At 37.6% G+C, this 23,623-nt stretch overlaps 1 protein-coding gene across 5 annotated transcripts in view; it reads left to right on the top strand.

The window, feature by feature from the left end:
- The window catches only part of pde4bb (phosphodiesterase 4B, cAMP-specific b), a 74,018-nt gene that overhangs the window by 32,504 nt on the left and 17,891 nt on the right, over nucleotides 1-23,623 (top strand). For 3 of the 5 annotated variants that reach the window (XM_048162598.1, XM_048162600.1, XM_048162601.1), the window contains 4 exons: nucleotides 8,663-8,860; nucleotides 11,517-11,553; nucleotides 11,671-11,741; nucleotides 12,046-12,095. In XM_048162598.1, coding sequence (XP_048018555.1) covers nucleotides 8,663-8,860; nucleotides 11,517-11,553; nucleotides 11,671-11,741; nucleotides 12,046-12,095 — 356 coding nt within the window. Of the gene's footprint in view, nucleotides 1-1,455; nucleotides 1,795-8,662; nucleotides 8,861-11,516; nucleotides 11,554-11,670; nucleotides 11,742-12,045; nucleotides 12,096-23,623 lie in introns of those variants that run through there. The other 2 variants (XM_048162599.1, XM_048162605.1) reach the window with 2 other exon arrangements.

Here is a 23,623-nt window from a genome sequence, read left to right on the forward strand (position 1 = left end):
GAAGACTTCAGATGCAAAAGCCTCTAAGTGTCATCTGAAATTTTCTTCTAAAATGAGCATTTTTATCAAGCTTGTATGTTTATGTTCAGTTATTTCACTTTAAAGGGATAGTTCACCCAAAAATGAAAATTTGATGTTTATCTCCTTACCCCCAGCGCATCCAAGATGTAGGTGACTTTGTTTCTTCAGTAGAACACAAATGATGATTTTTAACTCCAACCGTTGCCGTCTGTCAGTCAAATAATGCGAGTGGATGGGAACTTCTACTATAAAAGTAAATAAAACATGCACAGACAAGTCCAAATTAAACCCTGCGGCTCGTGACGACACATTGATGTCCTAAGACACGAAACGATCGGTTTGTGCAAGAAACCGAACAGTATTTATATCATTTTTTACCTCTAAACACCACTATGTCCAACTGCGTTCAGCATTCGCTTAGTGAGGTCTGATCGCGCTCTGACAACAACAGTGATGTCTCGCGCATATACTTCAACGAGTGCTAGACATCAATTTGGACTTGTCTGTGCATGTTTTATTTACTCTTATAGTAGAAGTTCCCATCCACTAGCATTATTTGACTGACAGACAGCAACGGTTGGAGTTAAAAATCATCATTTGTGTTCTACTGAAGAAACAAAGTCACCTACATCTTGGATGCGCTGGAGATAAACATCAAATTTTCATTTTTTGGTGAACTATCCCTTTAATGGCAATGAAAAGGACCTATTAATTGCCATTAAAGTGAAATTACTGAACCTAAACATACAATCTTGATAAAAATGCACATTTTAGAAGAAAATTTCAGATGACACTTAGAGGCTTTTGCATCTGAAGTCTTCATATGTATATAGTGTATGACTTCAGATGCAAAACCCTCTTAGTCCGTCTGACATTTTTTCTTTTAAATGAACATTTATCAGGCTCCTGTATTTAGGGTTCAATTTCACTTTAATAGCAATGAAAATGTTATTAGTCAGTTATTGAAATGCCTTATTTAAAAAAAAAATCACTGATAAGAGTAAAATTAAAAACAAAAATGCTCATTAGAAAAATGTCTGGCAGATTTGAGGTTTTTGCGTCTGAAGTCTTTATATGTTGTCAATTAGCCCTTAAGTAATCCTGTAAAATAATCTTGTTAAGTCCAGTTCACTTAGACCCCATTTACACCTGGTTTTATCATCTGTATTGGGTGATATGATCAAAAACTGTCAGATGTGACACATACTGTGTAAACCTGGTATCGACATCAACAAATGTCTCACTTAACTTCGCCTCTCCAGCCGCACCTGTCTGTCTGTATCAAGTTCATACTCCATCTAAACTGGGCCAAGTAGGCTGCCATGTAGAAGTTCCAAGAATGTTCCAGAAAGACGACTCTTGGGAGGGGAGGGCGTGCTGGGCAGAGGCCTGACAAGTAGGCTAGAGGGGAGGATAAAGGGAAAAGGGTTGGATTGAAGCAGATAGTGACAGAGACTGAATGTAAACAGAGTCAGGCCTACACAGCACCTCACCACACACTGCTACTGCCAAACCGCTGGATTTAAGGCTTAGCGCTTCCACAAATCTCTGTGTATGACACTTCCTCATGGATTTAAAACAAGATGCTGACATTGGCCCTGTCAGTCAGAGGATAGAGATGAGTTTGGACACAGGCTGTCAGTCTGATGTGAAAGAGCACACAGCTGGTGCAAGAAACTCACCCCAGAACTCCCCAGGCATGTTCAGAAAGCTGGTGGTGAATAAAACTGTCCGCCAACGCAGACGCTTCACAGTGGCTGTGTCTCATACCTGGTAAGACTCAGTGTTTGCAGCTTTGTTGTGCTGTATCCTTTCCTTAAATGAGTCTTACAATCAGCTTTTATTGAAATCAAAATCACTTCTTGAATATATTTGCCACCAGGATGGATGATTATAATACTGTGTAATCTAGGGAAATTTATATCGTATTTAAGTGCTATTTGTGTTTGAAGATATTTATATTTTATTCATAATGTAAACATCACTATTACTATTATTGCTCATACTTAAAGTTTATGTATTACACTTGGGTGCGTAACTCCCACAGTGTTTGTCCCTTAGACATACCTCAGTTTGTGTGGTTTATTGATATGCTTCTATTACTTTTCTATGGAATTGGATTTTCACACAGTGGGTGATAAAATGGTTAAAAAAAAAATCTATCGACCGTCACTAAGGGAGGTATCCAAGCCAGTTCTAAGGATCGAATTAGTGAAACAGTGACTGCATGCTTTTCCTGCAGCTGCATTTTCAGAAGTATTTTTCCCTTAACTCTGTAGTCATTGTTTAGAAAGATCTAAGCAATAAACCAAACCAACAATCTACGAGAGGAATCACATCATTAGCTTTGATCTGAAGCAAAAAAAAGTATATGAAAATAGTATATGAAAACACTCATCTCATGAAGCATTGCAAATAATCAAAAATGGTTTAATTTAAAAAAATAAAAAAAAAAATACTGGCTTAAAGCCAATAATTAAGAGGTCTAGGATGATAAAAAAAAAATTACGTTTAATAATAAAAATTAATTAATTTAAATGCATACCATATGCAAATATTAAGCAGCACAGCTGTTTTCAACATTGATAATAATAAAAAAAATGTTTCTTGAGCAGCAAATCATCATATTGGAATGGTTCCTGAAGAATCATGTGACACTGAAGACTGGAGTAATGACGCTGAAAATTAAGATTTGCCATCACAGGAAAAATTACATCCATCAGTCTATCCCATCTTATCCTCTGGGTTGCAGGGATGCTGGCCACAGGCAGGGGACACCTGGATGGATGTCCAGTCCATCACAGGGCTCAAACACACATTCACTCACTCAGGCAATTTTTTTGTGTGTGTGTCAAATTCACCTATGCTGCAAACCCACACAGACATGTAAACTCCACACCGAAAGGCCTCCTCTTGCTGTGATGCAACAGTGCTACCCACTGAGACACCATGTGGCCAGAATAAATTACTTTTTAAAATATATTTAAATAAAAAATTTGTGTGATAATATTTCACAAAATTAATGTTTTACAGTATTTTTGATGACACATATGGAGCCTGGTTGAGCACAAGAGACAAAAAAATTCTTACCGAGTCCGACCCCAAACTTTTTACACATTGTGCAATGCTTCATGGGAGTGGCCATGATTCTCCAAAATAACAGCAACAAGCTTTTTCGTTCATCTAACAGCAACTGTTATTGGATCTCTGTTAAGGATTGCATTATTGTTAAAAAATAAAAAATGGGATTTTTAACTTGGACCAGTAATTAATCACCCTGATCCCGCTAACAACATCCTAGCTACTACACAGAACACTTTACTGTAGCTCAGTAAATCAGTAATTCACATTTTCAGAAAAATTAAAAAATGCATTTGTTAAAAAAAAGAAAATCTGTTATGTCCTCATATTCCCTGTAGAGTTTCTGCCCTCCAGATGCCACTTATGATGATTCTGCACTTTCAGCAGTAACTAGACTCTTGCAATAGCTGCCTGTTACCACACACACACACACACAAACACATATATATATATATATATATATATATATATATATATATATATATACACGTAAGAGGTGGTGATAGTTGCTAGACTCTTCTACCAACTATTAACAACTTTTTATGTCATTCTGAGTCTGGCGTCAGACACCCTTCGCAACCTTCTGGCATAACGCCCAATGTCATTTCTCCCAGTTCCTTTTAACCGTGTCGCTCTGTAGCCTATTTTTCTGTCAGCTGAGATTTCTTCTCACTGTACTTTCTTTAATAATTGATTGTTTCTGTTCATTATGTCAACCCAAAACAGATTGTTAGTTAGTAGATATTGTTATAATAACTAAGCAGTAAACTATAAGTAGTGATCTAAATCACTAAAAACATTCCAAAGTACCAAGGAATTATTTTAAAGGCATTTGTTTCCACCGTCAGATATGAAAAAAAATATGTACTATCATGTAAAAAAGCAGTAGTGGGAGAGATTATCGTAATGTTGAGAGAAAATGTTCTTAGAACAATGTTCTTGCAACATCCATATGACGTTATTTGTACACGATGAATGTTCTCATAATGTTGAGAGAAAACATTCTTAGAATAACATTCTCGGAACATCCTTGTAATGTTATTATTATTTGCTAAATGTTTTCATAATGTTATCATAAAACGTTCTAAGTACAATGTTCATGGAACATCCTTACTATGTAATTTGTACTTAATGATTGTTCTCGTAATGTAGAGAGAAAACATTGTGAGGACAATGTTCATGAAACGTCATGGAACGAGTTAACATGTTCTCCGTGTGTCAGTGTGGGTTTCCACCACAGTTCAAAGACATGAAGCATAAGTAAATTGGCGAAACTAAATTGTCTGTGTGTGAACCTTGTGATGGCCATCTGTTTAGGGTGTTTCTCCCACCTATGGCCCGAGATGGTGGGACAGGCTCCACCAACAGCACAATCCTAAAGAGGATAAGTGGTGTGGAGAATGGATGGAAGAGTAGAAATGGATGTTTTGAACGTTCAGACAACTTTCAAAAATAACATTTCATAACATTTTGAAAATGACAGAATGGAATATTCCTTTACTGTTCACATAAACGAAAAGAAAGAAAAAAACTGGATGTTAAAAAAAGACATTTATAAATAATGTTTTCATAACTTAATGGGAATGTTAGCAAAACATTCTAAGAACATATTTTTGTTAGCTGGGTTAGTGAATTTCCAAATTAATGTAGAAACAGCATAAAGACGGTCTATTTTAAATATGTATTTAATAAATCTTTTTTTACCAAGTGCAATGCATGAAGGCCAGTATCATCAATACCAATTTTGCTTCTAATGTCTCTATTAAATAGATGTTTTGACCTTTTTTGGGGACAAAATGAGTAATTATAGCCATTCAACATTACAATATAATTAAAAGCAGTTAATTCTAACATTTAATTTGCTTAAAAGGGAACTTTTATGCTGCGTTAGCTGTTGACACTATGGGGAAGTCATACCAAAGCCTCAGTCTAGCCCAGGAAGAAGAAAAGAAAGAATGAAAAAGGTGGCAAGGGCTTAGGCAACAGCCCTATTCAATCACTCTCTCCCTTTTTTTACAGCACCCAGATCTGTGTGTGACTTTTCTACTACAGTTTCACTTTGCCCACAGTTCCTCAGAAGGAGAGCTAGCTTTAGCAACACTTGCCTCTGCTCATCTCCCTAGGAACTTGTTCCTGGAAAGGGCACAGATGATTTAGGGGGAGCTGCTGGAAGCACAGGTGAGTACACCTGAAAGGCATTTATGCCAGACGTACCTCTGCCGGTGCCAGCATACTGGCTGCAAGGTCATCAGCCAGGAGCAACACTTCATTGACGTCATTCTCCAAATATCAGCCCATGTTATGTTCCTGTCTACGACTGCCTTCCAAGTTGTCCAATTGCTCTGACATTACTGATCTTGTAGGTCTTCTCCTCCATCTTAATAACCTCTGAGATAACCAGGTTCCTCTTCTCCTTTTTTGTTTTGGCTTTGGACCACAACTTGGGAGCCATTCCCCATCCAAGGCCAGCCCTGCCTGTCTGCAGCCACCCAACAATCTCCTGGTGTTTCAGCCAATTGATTGCCTGATCTACTACATTTACTGCATTCTTACTTCCAGAACGGACTTGAACCTTGGAGTTTTGGATGGTGGGGTCAGGTGAGGCTCTTGATCGAGCTAAGAGACTTCTCCTGCTTGGAGCCCAGGCTGATGGATTTCAGGGGAAGCTGTAAGGTGTTTCTTCCAAACAGTGCTGTGTTGGAGAGGCATCGCAGGAGGCACAGACATTTATGGATGTAGCTGTTGGCTTTGCAGCCCATCTTCTCAACTGCTGTCAAGGTGATGTGACACAGCTTCAAGGGCCACATCAGACATTGGTATAGGGTGAACTGGTAACACCAGACCTTGAACTTTCCTGGTAAAAAGCTTTGGTCGGTTTTGCTTAACCCGTCTGTCAGATGAGACGTCACAGAGGTGGCCATGTGCTTGTCAGATAGCTCAGCAGTATAGAGCCTTCCAAGACTTTGGATGGGTTCTTCTGCCAACAGTGGGATTCTCTCACCATTGACTGAGAAGATGTCTTAATTTCTCACTCCTTTCCGGATTGATAGGCTTTGAGACTTGGCAGGTTTTACCTTCATATGAGCCCACTGTAGCAGCTCATCCAGTCTCCGCAGTAGCTTGTTGGTGCATGCTGCCGTTTAGAGAAGTATAGTGACATTATCCATGTTGCTCCGTATGGCCGGAAGCCACTGGCCTGATTGCAGTCTAACTCCACAAAGCACCCAGATATGTGTGTGGCTTCTCTGTTATGGTTTCACTTTGCTCCCAGGTCCTCAGAAGGAGAGCTAGCTTTAGCCACTCTCCTTTGCTCTTCTCCCCAGGAACTCTTTCCTGGAAAGGACAAAGACGGTTTAGGAAGAGCTGAAAGGAATGAAAAAAGAGTAGAGAGCTTGGGCCTCAGCATAATATGCTTGTCCAGATAGACAACACATTTACATAAATTATCAGGGGGGTCTGCGGTCATGCACAGTTTACAGACTGGTGCACCAGATTCTCCTGTGGGCTCAGGGGAAGAAGCCCAATCAGAAGTCTGGTCCGGGTATCCATTATACCTTCCACGGTACCTTCACTAGTGATGTGTGATGGCATTCCACCAATGAGTGATTACACAGGTGCTTCAGATACAATAACGCAGAGGCATTCCCATAGCTTCGCTACTCGATACAGCATCTCGTTCCCTTGTCAGGGAACAATGGTTAGTTGTAAACTGAGACATTTTCAATATACAGTATATATATTTTTATTTGATTGAAGTGAAATTGTCTTTCTCAAATGGTTTGCTTCTCTTTGCTTTCTCACTGAAGCAGGCAGCTCAATGACCTTCACTTCAATGTACTTCACTGCTCCCTGGAGTTGAAGAGTATGGTTCTCTGACCTGTGTCTTTCCTCAATGGCTCTCCATGGGAGATTCCCATCAGAAAGGACATTCTGTCCCAGGCAGGGAGCAAAAACCCTCACCCGGACTTGTTGGTTTGGAACCTGAGGGGGTCCAATTCATGAAATCTGGTCTCTCAACTGAGATTATTGAGACCATCCTAACTCTAGAGCTCCCTCCACAAGGAAACTATTTGCCTTGAAGTGGAGAATATTCACTTCATGTTTCATCTTCACTTTTTGCTTGGCTATCCCTCTCCACACTAAGGTTTTTGTGGCAGCCGGCCATAGCTGCTTATCCATGCACCTTGGGCGATGGATATCTAAGGATACATCCTCTTGTATCTTGTTACCTTTGTGGCACACTAAGGTTAAGACCTGCTATATGTGTGTGAGTCCTGGGGCTTTCTCACTCAGTAGTCGTGCAGGCCTTTTATCCTCCTCCATTTGTATCGGCGGACCAAGGGAGGCTCCAGGCTCTCAGATACATGTCCTAAGTTGTGGTCGGCATGATTTATGCTAGGACAGGCACTTGTCAGTATGGCGTAGTGGGTATTATCATTCCCATAGCGTTGCTACCTCCAACAGTGCAAGTTCCCTCAAAAGAGAACTTCTCAGGTTACGACTGTAACCATTGTTCCCTGAAAAGGGAACGAGACACTGCGTCGTCCTGCCATACTTCCTGCATGCCTGTAAGTGACTTAATTCAGCCAATCAGAAGCTGACTATGTTTGTTGCAGGTATCCTTTATAGCTTCCTCTATAGCATCACGGGACGACGGGATGAATCAGTGATTACATGGGTGCTTCAGACACAGTCATGCAGAGGTGTTCCCATAGCTTCGCTACTTCTGACGCAGCGTCTTGTTCCCTTCTCAAGGAACAATGGTTTTAAATATATGTATATTTTTATTTTATTGAAGTAAAATTGTCTTTCTCAAACAGTTTGCTTCTCTTTGCTTTCTCACTGAAGCTGCTCAATGACCTTCACTTCAAAGCATCAGTTTTGACCTGTTCTCCATGATTCCTTTCTTTCCTGTAAATCTTTTCATCTCTCTTCAGTGCTGTTTTATATTAGCTCTTTCATTGAGTGCATTCTTTTCTATTCAATAGTTTCTGCATGTATCTCTCTTTTAAACTTTGACACCATTTTTTCTCCTTTGCCTTTTTTGCTTTTTGTGCACTTTTTCCCCCTTGTACCTAAAGACTTTATCAGTATTCACTCAGTGGAGACACAGCACAAGTCTGACTGAGTCAGTGTCCACTGATTCAGTCAGACTTGTGTTTCAGGCCTCTGAGTTTTTTATGTTACACTGTCTAGATCAGCATCTCAAATGGTTTTTCTTCAGGAACCACATTTTACAATGGCTGTTTACAACTAAAGATATCGGAAGTATTTTCTCCCATTTAGGGAGTTAATGTGCAGGCTTTTATTTTTCCCTCTCATGTCCTCTGTCTTTTCTCTCTTGCAAAGTAATTTAGTCTAATCCACTTTGCAGTTTATTCTCAATAAAACCAGCCACTTAGACATAAAGAAACCTTCTGACTGACTTCTGTTAAAGTGACAACCACTTTGCATGCAGAATGTTGTTTTCCATTTGCAGACATTAATATTAGTTTGTGGGGTGGTATTTTATTCATGTAACCACAATGTTGACTCTATGTGTCTCTCTCTGTCTGTGTAGTTTGGAGGTGGAGAATGGCCCCTCTATCGGCTGCAGTCCACTGGACCTGCAAGCATCCCCAGGCTCTGGTTTGGTCCTGCATCCCAACATGGCCAGTCATGGGCAACGGCGAGAGTCTTTCCTTTACCGCTCGGACAGCGACTACGACCTCTCGCCCAAATCCACCTCTCGCAACTCCTCACTTGTTGGAGAACAGTTGTGAGTAAAAACTCAATACTTTACACCTTTACCGACTGGCACTTTACAGATTTGTTCACTTTACACCTTTACAATAATACACCGATACTGGTACAATAAATCAATGGTGCTCAGCCCAGCTACAGTCTATCACAGTTTGTTGAAAATGGACTTTTTCAAGTGGATTTTTTATGGTGTGTATCCCTGCATGCTTTCCATTTGATGATGCCACAACTCCAATGGAAGTGGAGGAGTTTGTGATTGTAAAAAGTGGTGAGAAATACTATAGAAAAAAAGAAAAAGAATAAACATCCTAACAAGATAAATGTCATTAATTTTTCACACAAAATATAGCACTATTTATTTGTTAGTACGGTAGCCTTAAAGGAATTCACTGTTAAAATTTCCTGATAATTTACTCAGCCCCATGTCATCCAAGATGTTATGTCTTTCTTTCTTTAGTCGAAAAAGCAATTATGGTTTTTGAGAAATGTTTTTTTCCCATTTAGTGGACTTTGACGGCTACCAACGGGCTGAAGGTCAAAATTGCAGTTTCAAAGGGTTCTACACAATCCCAGAAGAGGAATAAGGGTCTTATCTAGCGAAACAGTCGGTCATTTTCTAAAAAAATAAAAATGTATATACTTTTTAACCACAAATGCTTGTCTTGCACTAGCTCTGCGATGCTCTATGCATTACGTAATCACGTTGGAAAGGTCACGCATGACGTAGGCGGAAGGGATAAATTGTTTCACAGTATAACATAAATTCCAGCAGATTTTAGCTCAATCGGTACACACTACACAACTGAATCTGTAAGTTAAGGTCTTTAGGTTCACCACACTCCTACAGGCAGGTGTGTGTGAGCAGGTTTGACACTAAACTCAAGTAGGACTGCAATAAATCATTCAAGTCTTTGCAGCTGCAGAAGAGAAACCACAGAAGCAATGCAGAAATAATGCATAACCTATTTAAACCTGAGAGACAGTATAGTCTTAACATATGGGGTACGGAAAGTATTCAGACCCCCTTACATTTTTCACTCTTTGTTATATTGCAGCCATTTGCTAAAATCATTTAAGTTCATTTTTTTCCCTCATTAATGTACACACAGCACCCCATATTGACAGAAAAACACAGAATTGTTGACATTTTTGCAGATTTATTAAAAAAGAAAAACTGAAATATCACATGGTCCTAAGTATTCAGACCCTTTGTTGTGACACTCATATATTTAACTCAGGTGCTGTCCATTTCTTCTGATCATCCTTGAGATGGTTCTACACCTTCATTTGAGTCCAGCTGTGTTTGATTATACTGATTGGACTTGATTAGGAAAGCCACACACCTGTCTATATAAGACCTTACAGCTGACAGTGCATGTTAGAGCAAATGAGAATCATGAGGTCAAAGGAACTGCCTGAAGACAGAATTGTGTCAAGGCACAGATCTGGCCAAGGTTACAAAAAAATTCTGCTGCACTTAAGGTTCCTAAGAGCACAGTGGCCTCCATAATCCTTAAATGGAAGATGTTTGGGACAACCAGAACCATTACTAGAGCTGGCCGTCCGGCCAAACTGAGCTATCGGGGGAGAAGAGCCTTGGTGAGAGAGGTAAAGAAGAACCTAAAGATCACTGTGGCTGAGCTCCAGAGATGCAGTCGGGAGATGGGAGAAAGTTGTAGAAAGTCAACCATCACTGCAGCCCTCCACCAGTCGGGGCTTTATGGCAGAGTAGCCCGACGGAAGCCTCTCCTCAGTGCAAGACATGAAAGCCTGCATGGAGTTTGCTAAAAAACACCTGAAGGACTCAAAGATGGTGAGAAATAAGATTCTCTGGTCTGATGAGACCAAGATAGAACTTTTTGGCCTTAATTCTAAGCGGTATGTGTGGAGAAAACCAGAAAACCTGCTCATCACCTGTCCAATACAGTCCTAACAGTGAAGCATGGTGGTGGCAGTATCATGCTGTGGGGGTGTTTTTCAGCTGCAGGGACAGGACGACTGGTTGCAATCGAGGGAAAGATGAATGCGGCCAAGTACAGGGATATCCTGGACGAAAACCTTCTCCAGAGTGCTCAGGACCTCAGACTGGGCCGAAGGTTTACCTTCCAACAAGACAATGACCCTAAGCACACAGCTAAAATAACGAAGGAGTGGCTTCACAACAACTCCGTGACTGTTCTTGAATGGCCCAGCCGGAGCCCTGACTTAAACCCAATTGAGCATCTCTGGAGACACCTAAAAATGGCTGTCCACCAACGTTTACCATCCAACCTGACAGAACTGGAGAGAATCTGCAAGGAGGAATGGCAGAGGATCCCCAAATCCAGGTGTGAAAAACTTGTTGCATCTTTCCCAAAAAGACTCATGGTTGTATTAGATCAAAAGGGTGCTTCTACTAAATACTGAGCAAAGGGTCTGAATACTTAGGACCATGTGATATTTCAGTTTTTCTTTTTTAATAAATCTGCAAAAATGTCAACAATTTTGTGTTTTTCTGTCAATATGGGGTGCTGTGTGTATATTAATGAGGGAAAAAAATGAATTAAAAAATTTAAGGGGGTCTGAATACTTTCCGTACCCACTGTATAAGGTAAACAACTACAGTGATTTATTTTGAACAGAAGCACACAGGTTTTGTATTCTGTATGATTTTTGTTTTCTTTGGTTGTCAGACATGGTGAAGATCTGATAGTCACTCCTTTTGCTCAGGTACGTTTGACTCTTGCTTTTTCTTTTTTCTTTTTTGGAATGGAAGACTATAAAGATTACACACACGTGGACTGTTTCACCTCAGTTCATATCTGTCACTATCATTTTATTCAACAGGTGCTTGCAAGTCTTCGCACTGTTAGGAATAATGTCAGCTTCCTGACAAATGTGCCATGTCCCTCCAGCAAGTAAGTGAATTTTATGTGCGTTTCATAAAATGTAATATGAGATAATACCACAAGAGGGCAGAATTCACTTAATATGTCATTTTGTCAGACTGGATGGATATGACACTAACCTACTTTACAGGCCTTCATTTTTGCCTGGTCATTGTAACAAAATGTACAAACACTTTAACTTTGTAATTGATAAATCAGAAAAAAATTTACTCTTAAGTTTCTGAGCAGATGCTAAGTCTAGTGTGTTCATTTGGTGATGGAATTATCTGTTTCTATTTAATTTTCTCATTTATTTTCACTCTTCACTTAATAGAAGATCACCAGTCAGCAGTCAGCCGCCAATGACCAAAGGCAACCTGTCAGGTAAGATCTACTGAATCGATTCAAACACATTAGACTGAGGAAAGTTCAGTGGAACCACACTGAGAAAACCTCAATGTGGCATCACACTTATGGTAGAATTACTCATATCATCATCACTTGAAGGCTTACAGTATCATGAAGGGAAGACTATGATCTGTGTTGTTGATAAAATATTTTAGTAAATTTTTCCGGTTCAGTTTGCCATATTATCTTGCATATAAATGGTATATTAGAACAAACAGACTAACGGCCATTATAAAACACTAGCTTTAATTTCATGGGGTGTTCAAATGCAGTGGTGTAAAGGATTTGAGTAAATATAATTAGTTACTGTACTGTACAAGTATATTTGGATACTTTGTAGTTTGACTGAGTATCAAAGATATTAGCAACTTTTACTCACTTGACTGGATTTGTAAGTATGTGTACTCTTTACTCCAATACATTTCTGATGAATAATACAATCACTTGTTACATTTTGCATGGCACCTAACTTTTTCTGCAGCAGATTATTTCTGCTACAAAAGAAATGATATCGCCATCTACAGGGCATTGAAGGTTAGGAGTGGGAGAAAAAAATCTATGCATCCGATTCTGGATCTCTGGGCTTATTTTTTAACCGCAGATGCACGATGACGCTGCGTGTGTTTCAGCAATACCCATATTCTGTTTGCTTCCAATTCCTCAGACACACACACACACTAACTCGTACTATAAAGACATTCGCGGGCTTCATTTCTCTGGATATGCGTGCTTTGCTTGATGTTACCTGTGCAGTGTGCGGTCTCGCCAGCCGGTATTTTTCTTACAAATGCTCTACGAAGGTATCATTTGTGTCATTTGGAATGCAGTGAGGCTGAGCTTATATATTAAAAATATGAAACTCAATGACAGAAGGCTGCTTTCAATTTCAAATGCTCAAGTGCACTTTGTGAAGAGGGCTCGTGCATGCAGCTTCATGCAATTCCGTGTATGTGGTTAAATGTGCGTTTCAAAATGCATGCAAAATTAATTTAAACACAGTCAGTTATATCTTAAGAGATTAAACAGACAGGACAAAGGACATCTTATATTACAAAAGAGATTTGAGCATTAGTATGAATGCAGCTTATTAGATCTCCCACTGTCTATGATGTCATCAATAACAATCAAACAACAGCTGAGAAAGAAAAATCACTCACAGCTCTCGAATGGAAAGCGTTCAGATACTGAAAGCTCTCTTTGTTTATTGCTTGTAATATGTTTTTTGTCATTGTTCCTCTTTATTATTTACTACTTGCTTTTATGTTTTAAAGCTATTTTAGTTTATATATTTAAAATTCTTAACATAGGCCTACAAGTATGAATTAAATTTTTTATTTTGTAATTGTTAACCCTTAAATGCATACCTCGGGTCTTTAGTGACCCGAGACGTCATTCACTACCCTCCTCCTCTTTTATTTTTTAAAGTTAGACTTCAACCTTCTTGGTATTCCTCAATCAATTCATTATAAAGAATATAGCAAGAAAAAAATCATAAAATTATAAAAGAATGCCTATTTTTAAATTCATTTTTTGTAAAAAATTGTATAGGGTCGCTAACGACCCGAGGTGTGCATCAGTGTACGTGTATTTTTTCTGCACAACAATAATTGAATTTTAGATGACTGAATAAGTGCAATTCACCTTTATTCCACAAGGTGGCAATGTCTGATACACAATGATGAAGTGAAGATTAATTCAGACAGAAAACGAAATAATAAGAAAAACATGAAATGGCTCAGCGATTTACTGCAGAGCAAGTACTGAACGCAATCAAATATGACTGTCACTGTCACTGAATGGATCTGGTGAAGCTGTTAGCGATCGAAATATTGATTTTGAAGATGTTGAAAATTATATAGTTTTGAGAATATGTTTGAGATCACGAATGGGCTCATATTCGTGACCTCAAACATAAAACTAGCCTATTATTTGCTGAATTTACTGGGAAATGAGCTCTGACGAGGACAGTGATGATGGTATAAAACATCTGCTCAAACTGAGCCTTTTCAAGCTCCAAAAGGTAACAAAATATGATTTATTTTATTCTTCTGTAATTGTTACTCTAATATCAGAGGAGTTTTATATTATCGCGACAGGTAGAGATCCTTCCATGTTAGATATAGATCCGGGTCGATAAAGACCCGAATATGTAAGAATGTCAACAAAGCTACTTTATGCAAATGTGAGTACATTAGCAGGCAGTTGTGAATCTCAGGTGTTTCAAGTAGGCTTTGACTATTTCATTTTAATTAACCATTAATCTGTTATATTGAAGAGACCTTTTTGAAGGATACTGGTTTACTTATGCCCTTTTTGAGCACTTGAGCTTAACATGTCTGTAGATGTTTAAGAGGCTGTTGTGTCGACCTTGATTTATTGCAATATTAAAGGGTTACTTCACCCAAAAATGAAAATTGTGTCATTAATTACTCACCCTCGTGTCGTTCCACACCCATAAGTCCTTTGTTTATCTTCAAAACACAAATTAAGATATTTTTGATGAAATCCAATGGCTCAGTGATGCCTCTGTTGCCAACAAGATAATTAACACATTCAGGTGCCCAGAAAGCTACTAAAAACATATTTAAAACAGTTCATGTGACTACAGTGGTTTACTCGTAATGTTATGAACCGCTGAGAATACTTTTTGTGCGCCAAAAATACAAAATAACTACATTATTCAACAATATAGTGATGGGCGATTTCAAAACACTGCTTCCTGAAGCTTCGGAGCTTTATGAATCTTTTGTTTCAAATCAGTGGTTTGGAGCGTGAATCAAACTGCCAAAGTCACGCCCCCCAGTGGTGAACCATTGAAATTTCGAAACACTTATGACGTAACGAAGCCTCGTATACTGAAATCATGTGACTTTGGCAGTTTGATACATGCTCCGAAACACTAATTCGAAACAAAAGATTTTGTAAAGCTTCAAAGCTTCATGAAGCAGTGTTTTGAAATTGCCTATCACTAGATATTGTTGAATAAAGTCATTATTTTGTTTTTTTGCTGCACAAAAAGTATTCTCATCACTTCATAACATTAAAGTTGAACCACTGTAGTTACATGAACTGTTTTAAATATGTCTTTAGTAGCTTTCTGGGCATCTGAAAGTGTTAATTATCTTGTTGGCAATGCAGGCCTCACTGAGCCAATCGGATTTTTATAAAAAATATCTTAATTTGTGTTCCGAAGATGAACGGAGGTCTTACGGGTGTGGAAAGACATGAGGGTGAGTAATTAATAACAGAATTTCTTTTTTGGGTGAACTATCCCTTTAAGAAACATGTGATCTTATGTGTTGAGGACTAGTGCATCTTTGAGCCTACAATCAGTATGAGTAAAAAATAATTAAGTACTGTTAAAATCAGATACTCTTAAGACTTTCTCAAGTTGTATTGGAATTGGTGACTTGTAACTTGCAATGGAGTCATTTTTGCTGTAAGGTATTGTACTTTTACTCAAGTATGGTTTTCATGTACTCTTTACACCTTTGTTCAAATGGAATAAATGTTCTTGTTTTTGTGAAATGAAGCAGCAGTTGTTGTTGCGTTCTTGTGCATGTTTTTAAACACTCGTTATCACGGTTAGTATGATGGCCACCGCAGATCTCTCCATCTGAGAGGCCTGAAAATCCCAGCGTCTTTCAAGAATAGAGAAATGAGGGTGTGAGTGTGGGTGGAGGGGGAAGAATGAAAGTTTGAGTAAGATAACGTGCTTGTATGACCTCTTACACACACACACAAACCACAGAGACGCAATGTGCGTAAATGCAGCAGCGCGACGCATATAAAAAGCTGTGTTTATTGCACGCATTTGTGTGTGCGTTTGTGCGGGTGTGAATAGTCATGCGTAAGCATGCATACTTAAAAAGAGCAGGATTATGTGCGCACAGCTGTTAATAAAATTCATGAAAGTGTTTGGTGGTTTGTGTGAGAATTTACAAGTAAGTGAATCTCGTTAAACATGTCCGGGTCATATTTCACCCCAAAATCAAAATCTTTTTTCTTTTTTTCTTGTAATATTTGGGATGAATTAGACCTAGACATGTTTTTGTGAGATTTGCCCAAGTGGTTTTGGTTTATGGTGCAAGGAAAAAAAGCCATGCTCACATGTATAGTAAATGTGCCTGCAGTTGTGTTTATGTGAGCTGTGTGTGTGTGTGTGTGTGTGTGTGTGTGTGTGTGTGTGTGTGTGTGTGTGTGTGTGTGTGCTCCAGGTGTAAAGGCTTTCACCACTGATCTACTGAGCTGAGAGTTGAGAGGAGGGGGGTAAAGGATTGTGGGATGTTTTGGTTCCTGTTTCAGAGGCCTCTTAGCCTCATTGACGTCAGTCACCACCCACCTACTAGTACCTTCACTTCCTGTGTGTTTGAAAGCGCAGACGCCTCATGGTCCTGGCAGGAAGATACACTCACTCATACGCTGAAAATGGTGGAAAACTCTGCTCACTTACGTTGCACAAGCATATTAAGTTCGCCAGAGGAAATCTGAGTATATCTAATGTTGCGCAGTCCTCACGCAGACCGTTGTCCCTGTTGGCCTGTTATGCGTGTAATAACGCAGCATGAGGATGTTGCTGTTATTTGATTATAGGAGATTCATTGCTCAATACTTTTACTGAAATCTTTTGTGACCAAATGCTTGACTTTCACTTTTACTCTATTAGGTTAATTTGTTAATTACTTTATAAATACACATACATTAAATAAATATAACTTACTACTCGTACCTTTCCAAACCTGTATGCATTTCTTTCTTCCATAGAACAGGATGTTGGTAATAAACAGTTTCGGTTCCCATTGACTTGCATTGTATGGACAAAAAATCCAATGGAAGTTAATGGGAACCAAAACTGTTTGGGTATCAACATTCTTCAAAATATCTTTTTTTTGTGTTCAGCAGAAGAAAGAAATGCAAACAGGTTTGAAATGACGTGAGGGTGAATTTATGATGAGAGAATTTTAATTTTCTGGTGCAATATCCCTTTAATACATAATAAATAAGTACTCAAAGAGAGATAAACAGACCATAATCTATTATTTATTAGCATGGTTGCAATATACCAATTAGAAATTACAAAAATGCACCAAATATTTATCTTTTTTTATATCTAATTGTTGGAATATATTATTATGCCTTATTCTAGGCCTGTATCTAGTTTAGTATTGGTTTAAGTACAGCATATTGTATCGTTTCATAAAGGTAAAAAATTAAATACCTTATTTATTATATATTTAATTTATTTTGATGATGATTATTACTATTATAGGTTTAATTATAGTTTATTTAAGCTTTTGGTTTTTATTTTAACAATAATGACCGTAATTAGTATTATTGTTGTTGTTGATGTTATAAAAATATGAATATAGTTTTAATTATTGTTTGTGTTGTTTTTTTGTTTTTGATTGTCATCATCATCAAAAATAAACTACATATTTATACGCCAAACACAACCAGACAAACCAAACCAAACATACTGTCCGGTTGTTTCTATAAATAAACGTCTTTCATTGTAAAAATAGACTTGATTGAAAAGAAAACTGTAACAATACACAAGTTATATGTATAATAAAACACTTCACAGCTACGTGTTTTCAACTGAATCTGAAGTAGAGAGTGAGATTTAATTTTTTGTTGTCATTGTGTCGTCATAGTACCCTTTTGCCAGTGCCCTGGCCCTGAACCACGGCTTCATAAAACACTTCCAGAGAAATTAGGGAGGGAAAGAGGGAGAAAAAAAACAGAAAAGAAAGAAAAGAACTTTCATCAGGAGCCAGACTCTTCAGGGAGAGGGGTCTCATCCTCTGGCCTGTGTTTATACTTTCTCATGTAAATCTCTCTCTCACACTGCCAAGGGCCCGTCAGGCTGGAGAAGCAATGCCGTGCAGAAGACTATCAGGATGAATGCAGGTTTAATGACAGAAAAAGCAGCTGTGTAAAATCACTGTCTGGACTGGAGCACTGCGATTGAGCTCATGACCATTTTACTGACAACAAAGTACTTTTCAAGCAAAAAAAAAAATTAGGTTTATTAGGTTTCAACTTGAAGACTTCAGATACAAAAGCCTCTAAGTGCCATCTGAAATGTTCTTCTAAAATAAGCAATTTTATCAAGCTTGTATGTTTAGGTTCAGTAATTCCACTTTAATGGCAATTAATAGGTCCTTTTCATTGCCATTAAAGTGAAATAACTGAACACAAACATACAATGCTTATTTTAGAAGAAAATTTCAGAGGCTTTTGCATCTGAAGTCTTCACTTGTATATAATACAATGTTTCAAATGAAGACAATAAGTATTGTGACACTTTCTGGTTTGTCAGAGGGACATGTTCATAGTTAATGTGATTCTTTACACCTATGGTTACTCTGTTAGAACATCTGTGTGAATTTAAGAAGAACTAATTTAATATATCCTCTAAAAAATCATCAAAACACCAGCTGGTTAAAAATTATAGCAAAATAGGCACTGCATAATGTCTGCTTTGTTATACACTTTTCATACAGCTCAGACTGGATGTGAATCGGTGAAAATTTTTGTGGTTATCTGTGTGCTGATGCAACTTGTGCTTGAGGCATTTATAGGGGTTGTAAAGGGGTTGTAAACCATATTAGCAAGATTGTTGCAGGTTTGCATTTGTTCACATTCTGAAGAGATGTTGCAGGATGTATAAACAACCTGTGCTCACATTCACACCATGCTTGCATGCTGGAGTATGCATGTTTACATGTTTTTGCACTTAAGTCAGCTAGCATATTTTGGTACACGAAACATTGGTGGTAAAAGTTTTTGGTCAGCTGTAGAGTTTTTTTTAATAATATTATTCTAATATTATTAATAATTATATTTATTTATTACTCAGCTCTTTAAATATAACCTCAGTAACTATTACAACTTAGTCCAAATCCAAGATAACTGTTTATATTATATTATATTATATTATATTATATTATATTATATTATATTATATTATATTATATATATTATATATAACATCATTAAAGGTGCCCTAGATTATGTTTTTAAAATATGTAATATAAGTCTAAGGTGTCCCCTGAATGTGTCTGTGAAGTTTCAGCTCAAAATACCCCATAGATTTTTTTTTTATTAATTTTTTTAACTGCCTATTTTGGGGCATCATTATAAACGCGCCGATTTTATGCTGTGGCCCCTTTAAATCCCGTGCTCTCCGCCCACAGAGCTCGCACTTGCCTTAAACAGTGCCTTAACAAAGTTTACACAGCTAATATAACCCTCAAAATGGATCTTTACAAAGTGTTCGTCATGCATGCGGCATGCATGCGTCGGATTATGTGAGTATTGTATACTGTTATATTGTTTACTTCTGATTTTGAATGAGTTTGAGGCTGTGCTGCATGGCTAAAGCTAACATTACACACTGTTGGAGAGATTTATAAAGAATGAAGTTGTGTTTATGCATTTATACAGACTGCAAGTGTTTAAAAATGAAAATAGCGACGGCTCTCGTCTCCGTGAATACAGTAAGAAACGATGGTAACTTTAACCACATTTAACAGTACATTAGCAAGATGCTAACGAAACATTTAGAAAGACAATTTACAAATATCACTAAAAATATCATGTTATCATGGATCATGTCAGTTATTATTGCTCCATCTGCCATTTTTCGCTGTTGTTCTTGCTTGCTTACCTAGTCTGATGATTCAGCTGTGCACAGATCCAGATGTTAATACTGGCTGCCCTTGTCTAATGCCTTTCATAATGATAATGTTGGGCTGGCATATGCAAATATTGGGGGCGTACACCCCGACTGTTATGTAACAGTCGGTGTTATGTTGAGATTCGCCTGTTCTTCGGAGGTCTTTTAAACAAATGAGATTTATATAAGAAGGAGGAAACAATGGAGTTTGAGACTCACTGTATGTCATTTCCATGTACTGAACTCTTGTTATTTGACTATGCCAAGATAAATTCAATTTTTCATTCGAGGGCACCTTTAACTATTAATCCACCAGAACCGTTTTTATAAATATATATTTTTTAAAAATCAGCTGGAGCTGACAGAAAACTTCCATACCACCAACATTTATTATATTATATTATATTATATTGTATTATATTATATTTACAAAAACTTGCAAAAATGCCATTGTCCAATAAACAATTACATATTCAAAGAATTGTATTACCCTTTTTATTTCATTTTTTATTATAATTAATATATATATATATAGCTCAGGCATCAATTTATGACACTGCTAATGTTTTCTCCTCAAATTGGTGAGATAAAAGACAGTAGCATGCATTGTTTCCATATTTAGGTCATTCTCAACATTCTGTTTCCTATAGATATTTTCTCACATTGCAAATCCAGTCCATATTTTCTCTCCACCCAGGCTGCAAAGCGGCAGTGCAGGTCTTAAAGCGTGCACCCTGGTTAGTATTTGAATTATGCCATTGACGTCAGCAGAGCTGTAAAGCTGACCGGCGTCCCTTCCCCAAAGTAATTTCTGGCCAAAAGCTCTCTATGGTGCATTGTGGAGGCTGTCAAACAGGCACAAGATGAGTTGCAGACGTGAAAGAGAGCAAGAATGAAAGAAAGCAAAAGAGAGGGAGTATGTGAAAAGAGTTGTTAGATGTAGGTTGAGATAAAAAACCACAGTTGTAAACAGTGAAAGTAAGACCCCCGTGTAAGTGTTTCGTAGGTGCAATAAATGTCAAATAACCTACACAAGACCCTCTCGGCCCATAATGCAGATTGTGTGGCAAAAATGCAAAAGGCCCACAGAAACACGTAAGGATTAAATTGTAATCATTTACTCAAAAGTCGTTTTAACCAAATGTTTCTTTTTTCCTAGTCCCATTATTCTCCCAATAACATTGTTATGAAAAAACAATTAGTTTCATCAATGCTGATATTTTAGATGGAGTTTTTTTTTTAATTATTATTATTTTTAGCAGGTCTCTGTTCAAGTCTTTTGTTCGGACAGCAGATCAGCACGCCTGTCATTTTTGGCAGCCAGCCTGAGTGCATTTGACCCCAATGACACAGTGTTGATTCATGGAGCTGTCTGGCATTCTAGTCCTCTTGCCCACGTGCGAAGCCCAGACAAACAAAAACAAGAGTGGGATGGTGAGAGCCAATGAGCCGTGCCAGAGGACAAACATGTGCTCGCCTCTAGAACGTGATCCAGTGAGCTAAACTCCACCAATCCATCAGCTCCAACAAATAACTCAACCGCCGTGCTTCATTCATTAATGTGTGGGTTAGACATGTGGGAAGGTATCCCAGACTGTTTCATTATTTTTGGACATGCCATTTGGTTTAGAATAACACTGACAAAAACATAATAGCTGTAAAGATTCACAATATGGGTCAATGACGTGACAATCTTTTTTTCGAGCTGTTAATTTACTCTGAAATACAAAATGCGACACATAGAGTACAATAACTTAAAAAAAATTCTATATTAATATTTAAATTTTAAATTTATATTGAATTTACATTTTTGTATGGGTATTCAGTCATAAAGGTACGGAAGAGGATTAGGGCCAAGCAATAATAAAAAAATAAAACCATCTCGAGATTAAAGTTGTTAAATTTCGAGAAAAAACTCATTAAATTTCGAGAAAAAGGTTGAGATAAAATGTTGAGAATAAAGTCATTAAATTACGAGAATAAAGTCATTAAATTACGAGAAACAAGTCGTTAAATTACGAGAACAAACTCATTAAATTTCGAGAAAAAAGTCGAGATAAAATGTTGAGAATAAAGTCATTAAATTACGAGAATAAACTCATTAAATTACGAGAAAAAAGTCGTTAAATTACGAGAACAAATTTGTTAAATTACGATAATAATTTTGTTAATTTAATGACTTTATTCTCAACATTTTATCTCAACTTTTTTCTTGAAATTTAACAACTTTAATCTCGAGATGGTTTTATTTTTCTATTATTGCTTGGCCCTAATCCTCTTCTGTATAAAGGTGATGCAGTTTTCTAATGTCATAATACAAATGATTAGTGAAAAGTAGTTATTTCTTTGAAAAAAAAAAACTGATTCATTGCTTATTAATATTTGAAAAACCTTTGTCCACCAAATCGAAGTCATGTGGTGCAACCAACATTCGGAAAAAAAAAATGAAATTTAAATGAAAACTGAAAATATAAAAATAAAAACTAATTTAAAATAACAATAAACACTATCAATAATGCTAAAATAATGTTGATCAGTAAGACTGTTTAAAGGGATAGTTCTTCCAAAAATGAAAATTCTGTCATCATTTACTCACCCTAAGGTTGTTCCAAACCGGTATAAATTTCTTTGTTCTGTTGAACGCAAAGGAAGATATTTTGGAGAAAGTTTGTAACCAGGCTGCTTTGGGCCACCATTGACTTCCATAGTAGGAAAAAAAATACTATGGAAGTCAATGGTGGCCCAAAGCGACCAGGATACAAACTTTCTTCAAAATATCTTCCTTTGTTTTCAACAGAACAAAGAAATTTATACCGGATTGGAACAACCTTAGGGTCAGTAAATGATGACAGAATTTGCATTTTTGGGTGAACTATCTCTTTAAATATCAAGGCAAGACAAGGTTAGTTTAGTCTGTAAAATGTCATGTGGTGCAACACCTCAAAATCTGTAATATTTAATATTAGTATTTTTTTAAGACATTTGTGATTTTTTGAATAATCATTTTTTGTACAATCTGCCATTTTTCCTGGCACATGTTAAAATGGGTGAAAAATCCCTTAGACTTACATTGAAGGAGGGACCAGAGACAAGACTTGGCACAGGGATTTTTTAGCATACAAACACCCTGTGAATCACCTAAAACACCTTGGCATCATATAGCGGGGAGTTTTGCAGGTACAAGTACCTTTCGCATTTTCTTCAGAAATGTAATTCTAATTTGAATTTTTCATTTAAACCCATAGTTAAAGGACACATGGTCTACAGCTACAGTCTGTTTCATTTGATAAAGCATTTTACCGGCATCAGCCTGTCCACTCCATTTTGATATGACATAGAATTGGCCATGACTATCAAAAGAATCATCTGAATCATACATCTGTCGTGAGTTTGCAGCTTTATGAGTCACATCCAGCAGACCAGTCAAAACGAGAAGCCGTCGACTCTTTGCCTCTTTATGGGCGAAATCAGTAAAAACCTGGCCCATATATCAACGGTGCGGCTGGGGACACGAGGACACAGAGAGGGGCAGTGTATGGTGTAAAGGGGAGGAGGGGCTGCTGGAACAGCCAAACGCTCTCACAGAGGTGGTTTTGTGGGACAGAGGGGGTGCTGGGTAAATCTACACTATGGTCTTTTGTGAAGAGAATCAAACGGTAGGCCGATCAAACAGAAAGTCAGATGCTCTGTAGACCTTAGCAAGGAAGGTTTGACTTCTTAAAGGTCAATGGTAAAGAGTCTCAACGTTCACTTACTGCTGATGTACGTCATGGGGTTGGGCGAAAGGGAAATTGTGAAACATCTCATGACATTTGCTTTGAGT

Source organism: Megalobrama amblycephala, linkage group LG17 (assembly GCF_018812025.1).
Source record: "Megalobrama amblycephala isolate DHTTF-2021 linkage group LG17, ASM1881202v1, whole genome shotgun sequence".
NCBI classification, from domain to species: domain Eukaryota; kingdom Metazoa; phylum Chordata; class Actinopteri; order Cypriniformes; family Xenocyprididae; genus Megalobrama; species Megalobrama amblycephala.